Raw genomic sequence first — 13,897 nt, 5'->3', positions numbered from 1 at the left:
AAATCAAATTAGCAGCCACAGCAGTACATCAGCAATGGTTCATAACACACCCATTAAGCCTCATGTATTTACAAGGAGGTCATTCCAACACTTTTTAATATATATATATATATATATATATATATATATAAATATATATATATATATATATATATATATATATATATATATATATATATATATGTATATGTGTGTGTGTGTGTGTTGTACAAGTGTTGTACAAGGTGATTCCAAAAAGTCCAAAACTGGTTTCTGGGGCACAGTAAACTGTTGTTTACTAATACAGTCTCTGATTTGTAGGTATTTCCAAAAGATGTCTTTACTCTCTAAAACATATTTAGAAAATTCTCTATTTTTATCATTACTGATACATTAACACTTACATGAGAAAAGTTCTAAAATATTTCATTTGTCGGTTGAGATCAGGGCTAAAAAATTCGGTCCCATGAGAGCTTTAGTCCTGCTGGTTTTCAATGTTTCCCTGCTCCAACACACCTGACTTAAATTAAATGGATCCCACAGCCTACAAAGTTCTAAACAATGACTCATTGATTTGAGTCAGGTGTGTTGGAGCAGGGAAACACTGAAAAGCTGCAGCCGTCGTGGAGTTGACTGGTGTAGATTATTGGCTCATTCATTTGTGAACTGAAGAAGCCTGTCAGATGTGAGGTGAAATGTCTTTAAAAAACTGGACTTCTATCCAGTTACCTTTATTTAAGCTTTTATGATAAGATATGTCATCATGCATTAAATCACATAAGATAGTCACATATCCTGCACATCAAAAAGAAGTTGAGGTTTAGGATGTCACAGAACAGAAATGCTGAATTCATGTCCAGTATAGTATCTGCTCAGCAACAGTTTTATGTGAACTAAAATATGTACTTGATTACAGTCTTGAGGCGTTTGTCCTTCCAATAAATATTTGACATTTTCATCACTTCATTCTGTTTCAAAGGAAACAAATTTTAATAACTGTGATTGTTACTTTCAAATTTGTGTTTTGCATACAACCCTCACTTGAAAAATGCAAACACTTGCCTGTAAAAAGAAAATGGGTTGTTAAAATCTGGGGAGTGCATTTAGTACCAGCCCATGGTTGAATGTTTATACTGTCATATTATGCAAAGTTTCAGTCCTTCTGCAGAGAAAACACTGGACTATATTTTATAAAATGAGATAGTGGTGAGAGTGGACTACCTGTGGCAGCAGTATTTTTATTGTGTAATTTTCATTACAATTTTTAATTAACCAGCCTTTAAAATGAAAGAAATATTTACTTTTATGTCTTATTTTTTATTAGCCTGTTTGTAATTTATATTTAAATACACTTAACATATTGGGTCTAGTACATTCAAGGCTTTTTCACTAGAATATACCCACTTCACAGCTTCATGTAAGTGTAGTTGTATACTTAAAAGCACCATGATTATCTTTTTCAAAATCTTTATTAATTACTCCAATATTTTCTTAATGTCACAGGAAGAGACAAAAAGAGGTAATATGTAAAATAACTGTCCTCCATCCTGAAGGTTGGTGGTAAAATGCTTAGTGATTTCTTTCAGATATATATTCATCAGTGTGTGAAAGAAAATAGAAAAAACTGTATTACTATTATCAGTACACCATTTCTTTACTTTTCCCACAGTAAAATGACAAGAATTCTGAGTTTCCAGTTGCCTTCAAAGGCAGCCCAAAATATGTTGGTGCTTCAGTGTGCCGGGGTGCCCCTTTGTTGCCTCCTGTTACTAAACGTATCAAAGGAGTGATGAAATCTTAAGATAAGCTAGTTCTTTTACAGAGGCAGAATCTGTCAGGCGGCTACAGGAAGCATCTGTAATTCATATTTCACTTTTATACCTTTTTTCTTGCTTAGCAACTATTCAACTCATGATTTTATATATATATATATGTTTTTAAATGGAAAGTACATTTGTTCATTTGCATTTATACACAATACCTATGTGTCTGCTGATAAGAACCTTTAGCCCTCTAGGAGCAATTTCATATTGAGGTTTTTGGTATTTTTGTAGTTAATTCTGTTTACAGCTGCAGAAACAACTTGGGGGTGGGGTTGGGGTGGTTAAAAAATTGATGATAGAAAAAATAGCAGCAAATTGTCCACAGAAATGTTTGTTAAGCTCAGTTATCATTAGCATTAGTCACACTCCACAAGAATTGTTCTTTCTTAAGAAATAAACCTTTACTGTGCTTTGGGAAATATGGAATTTCTTATTTTTAAAAACAAACTTTTTGGTTTTTAGTACTCATCTGTCACAGCTGGGGGGTGTAGCAACACAAAATGTAATGCGTGACAGATGTCGCTATTGCACCTGTTCCTTTGTCTAAGCATTCCACGTCCTTACAGCTTCATCTAGTGTTCAGAAGAAGGTTGAGGGCAGCAAACTGGACGGGTAGGGCCAGGAAATGCAAGCTACCCGCTCACAATCCTCCTTACTATTGGCCACTCCGCTCGACAGGGAGCATTATTCCGCGCGTTGATTGGCTACCGTGCTCAACAACTTGTATTTGATTGGTGGAAAACGCAACGCCTTCTGTGGGCTGAGAAGTTGATGATTTCGTTGGTTCCTGGCTGTGTGTAGAAAGATTGAAGGGGCCGGGCCCACAGAGGAGAAATGGCGAGTGCAGGTAGCGAGAACGGGTGTGGACTGGCAACAGAAACCGCAGAGCCACAGGGACCGGACCGGGGCACAGCCAGATGGGGTCCACAACACGCCGGTGCCCGAGAACTGGCCAGTTTGTACTCGCCAGGTGAGCCGATCGTCTCTGTTGCTCTTCTTTTTGGGTTTGGTCCTACCGGCTCAAGTGGCCACGAGTGGCGTGACATAGCGACTGGTATTAGTTAGTTAAAAGAAAAGAAATGGAACAAGCTGCTGAAAAGGGCCCAAAAATGTCGTCAACTGTGAGGATTTATCGTTATCGAACCGTCGGCAGCTGTTCTGGGCTTGTTACTATGCGGTTGTTACACAATAGGAATCATGTGAGACTGGCTGAATTTGTGTTGGAGTTGCTGCTCTGACATTTCGAGCATCGGGCGGAGGTTAGAAGAATCCACTGTTTGAGCTTCAGGCTCACAAGCCTCTGCTGGTCATTGTACTGGTGTGACCTTTTCTTAGCAGGAACTGTTGTGACCTAACAGGGTTGCTCCTCCGGCTCTGTTTACACGACAACGTTTCCATGCAAACCCCCCAAATCTTTCCCTTTGCGTATTCGAAAAAAGTTGATTCATCTAATAAATTAGTGATTTTGTTTTAGGGCTGTCAAAATAAACGCGTTAATGCAAAGAAATGACTGTTAAATTAACACGTTAATTAAAAGAAAACTTATCAATGCATAAACAACTAAGTTATTACTCGTGCCATAATAAAAATCCCAATTTGGCCCTAAATTGGCGAGAGAAACAGATTTTCAGCATATGAGTGTTTTTGTCACAGCTGATCACATAATCCACCGTTTTATCCTTCACATTTCTGAAGAATCTGACAGTTTTCAAGCTTTACAATCAGAGGATGGTTGCAGGATGACCCACTCTGGACGGGGGTCGCAATCAGCATCAAATGTTATCTTGGGGGTCATGAGTCAAAACGTTTGGGGACCAGGGATAAATTATACAAAAAATCTTTCCTGTCCATACGGTGCCATTAGTTTATGTTAGTTTTTCCACTGATACCAAGACTTTTTGCCCTTTAAAGGAAAATTACGATTGTACAGTGTGCATTAATATCTGTATTGCAAGGGCAGTCTGAAATATAAATAAAACTCAAGAACATAAATACTTGGAAAAATACTTTAACTTATGAGTAAATTAAACAAAACTACGAAAAAAAATTTTTTTTTTAAAAATGACAAAATAATTAAACTACAAATTAATATAAGATTATTCACATTTATTAATTGGAAAATAAAAAATAAAATTTAATAGTAATATGATAACTATAATAAAACTTAAAGCTCAATAACCTGCATTAAACCTGTAAACTATCAAAACAAAACCATATCCATGACAGCAGCAGCATCGTGACATCTGATTGGCTACCATAATCATGTGACACAGAAGGAAAACACCGTGGGGCTTTGCATGCAGTGTTATTACCTAAAACTTTAAGAAATGAAAACAAACGGCATGTTTTGTATCAGCAGAATGGTATCTCATTATTTAAAAAAAAGTACTGAATCCAATATCAATACTGACTGGCTGATATCGAGGTATTGACTCCAGAGTATCAATTTGCCCATCCCTAATGGAAACCGCTGATCTAGCATAATTTTATATATTCATCTTTGCGGATGCCATTATTTTTTACAAAAAAAAAAAAAAAAAGCAGGTTTTGCTTTAAGAGACCAAAATAACTTTAAAAGATTCAGTAGTACAAACAGAACACAGTGGCCACCATTGTTGTTTTGTCGTGCTTTTTGTGGATGTAAACCAACCCCGACGTGCAAGACGTCATCGTCACCAAAAAATTCCTGTTTGTGTTTGCATGGAACGGATTCGCCTTGCCTTTTCAGAACATTTCACTCTGAGCCCATTTTCAAACCTGTGTGGTTTTATCCATCCAAAACTCTGTTATTGTGTAAACAAGAGGTCACAACTTTTGCATTTTACTATCTTAGCGTCTCATTTAATGGGACCTAAATCAGCCCGAAGACTGCAACTACATTATTAATGAACACAGAACTTGCGTTTCCACAGTAAATCATCCCTTTATACAAATTCCTCCTATCAGCTTGCTAGCTAACTGGTTTGACTGCCAGCTAGAGGTGAGAAGTACTTTTCCTTTCACACTTTAAGTGGTAAAAATCGTAGGTTTATTTGAGTATAAAGATGCAGACAGAAATTTCAAGTCCAGCTGCTCTTCACTGTCATGTAACTTGCATGGAGCAGAGGAATGTTAGAGTATGTGTTTTGATAATTAAATGTGATAAGTTGATTAACCTTTGGACTTTTTATTTTTGGATGTTCAAGTGATGGTGACTGAACTGTTGACACGACGCAGCTGATCATCTTATCAGAAATATTTCCAAATCCTCCTTTCCTCCCACCCATTTTTTTCCTTTTAGGCAAAAGATGTCAGGAATGGATCAGTGTCATCTTCTGCTTCTCTCTCATGGCCTTCAACTTCATTCACCTGCTTGCCAATTTCCATTTTGGACATTTGTGGTCCATCCTGTTAGGCATTGGTAAGCACTGAATCTGAAATCTTCTAATGTCTTGATGTTAAATTGTCTTATTGGTGACACTTAAACTCTTTTTCAGTGGCGGGAATACTCACCGCAGATTTTGCGTCAGGACTTGTTCACTGGGGGGCTGATACGTGGGGATCAGTGGATCTACCCATTGTTGGAAAAGTATGTCTTTTATCTAAAGCTATTGTGTTTTTAACAGAGAATATTTTTTACTAATTTGTTATATATTTTCCATCCTGCAGGCCTTTATCCGTCCATTCAGAGAACACCATATTGACCCCACAGCCATCACCCGTCACGACTTCATCGAGACCAACGGTGACAACTGCATGCTGACCATAGTCCCTCTGGCAAACATGGCCTTTAACTTTCTCACCTTCTCTCCTGGTGAGCTTTTTTTCTACAGAAATGCCAAAATCTGATCTAACCTGTTTATTTGATATAATCCTTCAGAGACAAGAAAAAAAACAACAAATGCATAATGTTTTTTTTTCTCTCTTTAATTGCAGTGGAGATTTACCATATTTACTCCTGGTACTGCTACTTGTTTGCACTGGCCATATTTGTGACTCTCACCAACCAGATTCACAAGTGGTCGCACACGTACTTCGGCCTTCCTCGCTGGGTGGTGTTACTGCAAGACTGCCACATCATCCTCCCTCGCAAACACCACCGCATCCATCACGTCTCGCCACATGAAACGTACTTCTGCATCACCACGGGTTTGTTTCTTGATTCCTCAGGGGGATTACAGATAAAAATACAGCCTTTTGACAACGACGTCTAAGCGTTTTTAGTGTGAAAGTGGAGCAAATTTAATACTGAGCTATTTTTTTCTCTCTCTCCAGGTTGGCTGAACTACCCTCTGGAGAAGCTGGGTTTCTGGAGGAACTTGGAGGATCTCATCCAGGGTGTGACGGGAGAGAAGCCGAGGGCGGACGACCTGAAATGGGCTAAAAAAGTGAATTAGCACTGCTAGCTAACTTCACCCTACCTCAGAAAACTCTGCCTGGGCTTCTAATCCCCCTTGTTTTTCTTTTGTTTTTCGCCTCACTTAAACTCTTATCTACAGGATGAAAAACTAAAAGTTTCTGATGCCATAGCTTTAAGTCTTGCACATTTTTCTTTTCTTTTTCTCAAACGGAGGGCTTTGTCGATGGAATTTTTCATTACTCATGGAGATAAGGTTTCCAAATTGCAGTATATCTTTTGTATTGTCAACACAACTCATTACTTTTTAACATTTTTGCTAAAACACTTGAAATCAATTTTAAACAAACACAAGAAAAAGCACTTGGAAGAATCAGCACTCGCTTTTTTTTCTTTTCCTTCTCGAAAGCCGCTGATTAGGAGAACTGATAATTCTCATTACGCTGAGCTTTGCTTAATTTTCTGTGGATCAGTCTTTGCATCTCCATCTTCTCAAGGGTTTTACTTTGGAATTAGATCATGGTTAGTTGTAAGGTTATAATGATGTATGGATGCTTTACCAATTTTGATAGCTGAAGATCAAACTGATTACTGTTACATTTATTGTCTACTTGCACATTTGGGTTCGTCTCTGCACACTTTTGATACTTTTTTAAACTAGGCAATGACATTCTGTGTTTAAAAATATAGATATTTTCCCATTGTTGTTTCTAAAACAGCCATATTTAATAGTTGCAGAGGAAGAATGAATGCTAACACAAAGATGCTAAAAAAGTCATCATCTCCCAACATGGATTTGGTTTAGTGATATTGGCTTCATTGCTGTCACCAGCGTTGATCTTGGCCATTACAACATCTGGGTGAAAACCATCCTGCTGTTGTATCTGCTGGGTCGCTCTGTCTTTTTGTAAGTAGTGTCTTTGGACGATCACACACCTGCAGTGAAAAATCCCTTGTAGGTTATATCTGACTGACTTTAACGTGCAGTTTAGTTAAGCTGCCTTACACTCCACAGATGCAGTACTTGTGTGTCTCTTGCTTCTTTTGCAGCACTTTTGTGGTGCTGCGGTGGTAATTCTGTCACTCTGGGCTGTGTGTCGCAGATAATAAGACACTGGTGCTCCAAAGTTATGTGCCAGCCATGTGTAACATTGCTATTTTTCTTTATCCTGGGAAGAGACTGTCAGTTTCAGAGCGCAACATTCCCAATCATTAATCTTGCCACTGTGTGTACCCTCTTGGTATCTGTGACAAGCAGACTTAATGATATTTTAAGGGCTGCGGTCATAGAAATCTCCTCACTTCTTTAGGTAAGATTAAGTAGTTAAAATTTTTAAAAAATGCTTTAGCCAGTTATTTGTAAATGTATTGTACAGCTAGTAACTATGCAGTGTAATAAGAGGCCCTTAAGTATATGTCTTAACTAATCTGGTTAGGGTAAATGCCTTTGTTTTTTCTAATATTTTACATTTATTTACTAAGTTGGATAACTGGAGCAAAAGAAAAAAAGAAAGAAAAGATAGCTGCTTAATAAACCGCATGTTAAAATTAATTTTACTTGTTAAGATGTCATTTGCTCAGATGTAAGATGCCCTAGGCATGTCGGCTTGTGAAAAAGATAACCCAGGTCACCAGTGTTTCTTTGTGGAAAGCAGACACTGAACAGAGAGCACTTCGCTCCGCTAAAGATGGAACTGCTTTCGACAAAGAACCCAAACTTTGCCCATATGGTCCCAAGTTGGAGCCACTAAGATCTTACCTTCATTCCAAGGAAATCCTGGTTTCCGGTTTAAATAGGAGGAGCTAACCTTGCTGTTAAGTTTGGTTGGCCAAGTTAAAGGCTTCTGATGTTATAAAGTAGACAGTCTAATAATAGTAATGGTTCATTTTACAACCAAAGTTTTATGTTAGGTAATATTCTCGTTTATTTAATCCTTCATACTTGATCACATATGATTATTCACAATAGGTCAACAGCAGGAGTACGCTGCAGGTAGTGCTTGTAGAATATTGTGAGAGGCAGTTTTTTGTGCGCTTCATGGTGTAATAAAAGCTGGTAAATGGATGGCGTTGCGTGTTACTGCGTTACGGCCTGCAGAGGTTCTTTATGTAGCTCTTCTTGTTCAGTGTTTGGTAAAATGATGTTTAGACTCATTTGGACTTTGACAGACAAGTTACTGGAAAAAAAAATAGAGAATTTTGGCTCTGCTAGATGTTTTGGCGCTTCAGGGAATCGTGTTGTGCTTTCTTACAAAGATGAGGCAATTTAAGGATGTTGGTGTTTTTGTTATCAGCAAGATGGTTGAAAATACTGTATGTGACATAAATTAGTTGGCGAGATTCAGACCTAAAGCTTCAGAACAAATAACTTTGCACTGAAGCTATTTGGTGAGTTCAGAGAGAATCTAAACCATCATTAACTCTTGCTTAGTGACAGGCTTGCTGTTTGTGGCTGTTGTAATTGGTATTCTGGTTATGGATCTAACACAGAGAAATTTATCCTCCAGATGATCTCAGGACTGTGGTTATGATGGTTTAGGTCATTTAACGGGAATTTGTGTGGAAAAGAAACAGTCCATTTATGATGGTTAAGGCTGTTAATATGAAAGTTGTTTAATTTGCTTGACTTACCAGATTTGGTTAGTCAAAGCAGTCAAATGACTTCTGTATCCTAAGTTGTAGCCATAAACCAGTATGGTTATGTTTGCCTCTTGTTACTAAGGTAGAATTTGTGATTTGAGCTGTGTTCGGTTTTCCTGCTTCGATGTGCTGAGCTTTCATTGGTGGATTTGAAGACTAATTTATGAGGGTATATAGTTAACTAAACATTTTTCCACATTTTTGCAAAGGCAAATGATTTTGTTGAGAAGTGGGACGGCCAGTTGTTGGTATGTTTGCTGTAGAAGATAAAAAAAAAACACACTTAATGACCCTTGGACTTTGAATTGCCTTATGCCTGCACAATTGATTTGTCAATCTTGTCAATCTTGCCAAAGATGTGGGGAAACAGTTTATTGATTATTGACTTAAAATTGCCCTTCATGTACCCACTTTTTATGAGGCAAGACTCACATGGATGTTGTTGGTTATTTATGCTGGTGGTGATGGAGTTTAGATATCAGAATAATGCCTTGATGCCTTTTTGTTGTCTTCCATTTGGGAGGCTTACAATGTATATAATAAACTGTATTTATAAATAAACTAATAAATAGCTGTCTTTGTGTGTGTGTTTTTTTATTCTTTGTTTTAAAAATGACTTCCATCAGCCTGAACTACCACAGTTATGACTTTTATGACAAAGTGGGTTCACACTTGTGCTGAATTGAAAGTGAAATGTATACCTTTTTATATCTCCATCTCAAAGTGTTGCAGAAAGCAGCAGACGGGTTATTCTCACATGACACAGACATGTTCAGTTTATTGGCAAGCAGGGCATGTGTGAAGTAGCTTAAGTCCAGATGCCCCACCCCCCACCCTAATTAACACTTTCATGTTAAATCTCACAAATCTATCAACTTTGCAGCCATTAGTTGAAGCAGCAGTATCAAAGACTGAAAGAAGATAGACAGACAGAGCTGGGAAATTAGGGGTTGCAGCAGCACACATTAGCACAAAAGACTCAGATAAACAAAATAAAGCAAAGTAAAAAAAAACAATGTGTAAACCAAAATAGAATTTAAGAAGTACAATAAAATAGCAAGTGGATAAAAACCGCAGGTAAAGCAGCTCTTCCCTGTCTGTCAGAGGTGACTTATTGAACAGTGATGCAATGTGGCAGGAAAGAGTTTCTGTATCTGTCCGTATGACAGAGTCAGTTAAAAGAGCTCCGCTGTCTGACCAGTGTGTGGTGGAGAGGATGGTCAGCGTTATTCATTATGGAAACTGATTTGTTAAGTGACCTCCTCTCCACCACAGTGTTAAAATTTTCCAGTTTGTACCCAACAGAGACAGCCTTTATATGTTTGTTCAGTCTGTAGATGTTGCCGGCTCAGATGCTGCTTCCCCAGCACACAGCAGCAAAGAAAAGCACACTGGAGATGACATATTGATCTCCAACATTTGCCTCAGACAATGAAAGATCTGAGCTGTCTCTAGAAGTAGAGTCCGCTCATCCCCTTCCTGTACACAGCATATGCTGGATTTCCAGTGCAGTCTGTGGTTGATAGTCACTCCCAGGTACTTAAGAATGGCGCATAACTTCCTTAATATAATGGACAATAATTCTTCAGTCAGAGGCTTCTTCAGCTCCACATTAACAGTATAGAACATATAGTAACACTGCTGCCAGCAGTTATAGTCCTACTCAAATGATGACAATGACTAATGCCAAATTTTCTTTTAACCTGTACTGAATTGAGTGTTATATTTAATTCACTTAGTAAAAAACTTAATTGAAATTTATTTAAGCTATTCCTTAATGTAGATTCTCAAGTCGTCCATGGTAATCCTATGAGTTTGGAGCAACTGGACTGTTTTTTTCTTGGTTCTGAAAACCAATAAAACAATTAAAATAAGTCTAGTTGTCTTTTATTCAAACTCGTGTGAGTTTCTAGGCAACTTAACATGTTTATGAAAGCAACCAACATATAAAATGTTACATGGTACGTATTTTCTCTCAGTTCCGTTGTAAATAACAGCATTTTTCTGGTTGGAGACAACAAAGACAGCGATGATTTCCGCCCCCTCCGCGCACGCACAGTTCCCTACAACGGCAAAAGCACGTGCGCGCTCCCGTTGTGTAGCGACAAGATGGCGGTCGCCGCCGGATCAGGTAAATGATTGAGGCATATTAATCTTCAGGCGAACCCGTCATTGATTAAGCGAATTGGTGAATTTTCAAGATACAATTGTAAAGTATAACAGGAGAGCGACACGGTGTGAGCGAGAAAAGGTTAAAACAAAAGCAAGCAGGAGAGAATTAATAGGAAGCGATGCCAACAGCTAAGCTAACGTACGTTAAGTTAGAAATAAAGCACGGAATGCTGCACAAACGGCCAAACAATTTAACACATTTAAAAGCTGCGAAATCATTTAATTGTTGTCACTTGTACGTATAGTTCCGTTGAAGTTGTCTGCTCTCATTTTAGCATTTAAATGATGATGGTGTACGCTTGCGAACCACTACACCACCACCCTGTTCTAACGTTAGCTTATTTATAACATTAGTTCATTCACTGATGCTGGAAAAGGGGGAAAGAAGAAGAAAAACAACGTTTGTTGCATTTTTCAGGTGTCACGGTGCGTCCGCGTTCAGACTTTCTGCATAGATGCTTAACGTCAACCATGACTGTACGTTTTCTGCGATGCTGATTCTCAGTTAATGGAGAAAACATGACAGGGAGGTGTGGACATGCCAGGGAGATGAGCTGGATCGCTGCGCCAGCTGAAAGTGTGGCTGTGTTTTGTTTAGATGGCTTTGTTAACAGCGCAGTCTCGACGTATCTCACTGCAGAGGCCAGATGATGCAGCATCGCCGCAGCCAGAGGACACGAGTAACATCTGCCATTAGCTGCTAAAAAAAGCCGCTCGACAAAAGGCGTTCCTGAACGACCCATAGCTTTATCTCTGCGAATCACCGCTCTGGAGGAGGCTTTTGCAAACTTTTGTTTAGCTTGGAGGGACCCGTTTAAACCTGTAATGTCGGAAGTGTGCATGTCTGAATGTGAGCGCTTTGCTGTGTGTTTTTGTCCACAAACAGGCGTTAAAGTCCCACGCAATTTCCGGCTCCTGGAGGAGCTGGAGGAAGGTCAGAAAGGTGTTGGAGATGGGACAGTGAGCTGGGGTTTGGAGGATGACGAGGACATGACCTTAACACGATGGAGAGGGGTGATTCTTGGTCCTCCGAGGGTTAGTGATGCAATTTTAACACAATCAGGACTGTGCTGTAAGCCTTTTAAAGTTAAGTTAAACTGTTATGTGACTGAGAGAGCACACATTTGTACATGCATTCTGTCCGTGATCAGATATGTCCTACATGTGATGAAAAGGAACACATGGAAGTTGTAATTGACACTGCCTCACCTCATTTTCTGTGTCATTGCTGCTGTGGTCATTTATTGCTTTAGTTTAATGACCATTTTTACCTCTTTTCTTTAACTGAATTAAAAACACCTGCAGTTTGGGGTATCGTGGTGCTGTTGTATATAATGAAAATCATGTGCTATTTGTTTAATGTTTCCATTTTCACACTTCTCTGCCCACAGACGAGCTATGAAAACAGGATGTACAATCTGAAGGTTGAATGTGGGCCAGGTTATCCCGAGTCACCACCGTTTGTCAGATTTGTGACAAAGATAAACTTGAATGGTGTGCACACTTCCAGCGGTGTGGTATGTAACTACTGAAGCATTTCCTGTTTAACTGGATTTAAATTTCTTGTTCTGAAGAGTATTGACATAATTTGTGTGTGTGTCAAATACAAATGACATTTGTATGCATTAAAGTGGCACAAAAAAAGGATAGCACTTTTTGCACAATTATTATGACTGTTTTGTAGTCTGGTTGGTCCAAATTAGCAAGTTCCTGAATAAAAAAGACCAGGTTAAAGATGACAACAATATAACTAAACTCACATATGAGCTATAATGGTTCCCGAATAATAATTTCTCCCAAAATATTAAGATGCTTTTTAAGGGTTAAAACTAGCATTAAAAATATTTTCTAAGTTTTTATGTAAGGAAGTAGCCGAAAAACCTACATGGCAGTTATATGAGCTTTTCAGAGTGTAACCTGTCCTCCTGTCCTGCAGGTTGACATGCATTCAGTGACTGCACTGTCCAAATGGCAGAACTCCTACAGTATCCGGATGGTGCTGCTGGAGCTGCGACGTCTCATGACATGCAAGGAAAACATGAAGCTTCCTCAGCCACCAGAGGGCCAGATCTACACCAACTGAGCTTCTACTACTTCTGCCTCCATTTTTTTCTCCTTCTTCCCCAAATTTCTGCTGTTTTTGTTCAGCTTTCACCCCCAAACCTCTACCATGTGACATTCCACTTCTTGCCAACACACACACACACACACACAGCAGAAAATTTAAAAATACAAACGCATATACCGATTTCAAAGAGATACACAAACACACATATCTCTATACAAACACGCACACAAATACTTTCATGAAAATCATTCCAGCCCCTGACCCTCCTCCCTCTTCCATCACTGGAGCTCTGGGTGGACTTGACTTGTCAGTTCACACCAGAGATGATCATTTGAATACTGTACATCTTATCTTTTTTTTAATTATTATTATTTGTGGAAAAAAATGCAGATTGTACAAAAACATAAATGATCTTATTGAGTGTTTCTCTTCGTGTGCTGCCTTTTTGTATCATAGAAAATACCCACTTTATTTTGCATAGCTCACAAGACGTATGGTTAAAACATAATTCTCTGTCATGGTGTACATGTGAAACCTGTTTCCAAAAGATTTTTAATGATGTGGCAATAAGTATGTCTTGTCATGTGACCAGATGAAAGATTTTCTTCTGTGTGTTGACATGGGCTTGCAATTTTTTTCCCTCCCAAACAATCTCATAAATGAGTAATGGTAATGTGTACAACTATATCTTAAGATGCATATCTACTGTAGGTCTGCATTTATACCTTGCTTGAAAGAGAAGTGAAATCCACTACCTCTTTCAGTCCTGTGTTATACCAGAGCAGCTTCCTGACTTCTGAAACTGTCGTTGCAACTTCATGTGATAAGTCATGAATTGTTTTACTCTCTTCACTTCTTTCATAAATCTTTATTCATGCA

General features: G+C 38.5%; 1 protein-coding gene across 3 annotated transcripts; it reads left to right on the top strand.

The window, feature by feature from the left end:
- The first annotated feature begins 2,497 nt into the window (after positions 1-2,497).
- Positions 2,498-13,897, top strand: peds1 (plasmanylethanolamine desaturase 1). Of its 3 annotated transcripts, XM_042003457.1 has the most exons (8): positions 2,595-2,772; positions 5,083-5,202; positions 5,279-5,370; positions 5,451-5,595; positions 5,718-5,930; positions 11,837-11,985; positions 12,342-12,467; positions 12,887-13,897. In XM_042003457.1, exons 1-8 carry the CDS (start codon positions 2,637-2,639, stop codon positions 13,031-13,033), a joined length of 1,128 nt encoding a protein of 375 aa, XP_041859391.1. In that variant the 5' UTR covers positions 2,595-2,636; the 3' UTR covers positions 13,034-13,897. The 3 variants fall into 3 exon arrangements, with proteins under 3 accessions (XP_041859389.1, XP_041859391.1, XP_041859390.1); XM_042003455.1 differs by lacking the exons at positions 11,837-11,985; positions 12,342-12,467; positions 12,887-13,897 and adding an exon at positions 6,057-9,355 and having other exon boundaries at positions 2,498-2,772; XM_042003456.1 differs by lacking the exons at positions 2,595-2,772; positions 5,083-5,202; positions 5,279-5,370; positions 5,451-5,595; positions 5,718-5,930 and adding an exon at positions 10,813-10,909.

This window comes from Melanotaenia boesemani, chromosome 13 (assembly GCF_017639745.1).
Source record: "Melanotaenia boesemani isolate fMelBoe1 chromosome 13, fMelBoe1.pri, whole genome shotgun sequence".
Classification (NCBI taxonomy): domain Eukaryota; kingdom Metazoa; phylum Chordata; class Actinopteri; order Atheriniformes; family Melanotaeniidae; genus Melanotaenia; species Melanotaenia boesemani.
This window is presented reverse-complemented; position numbering and strand designations above follow the sequence as displayed.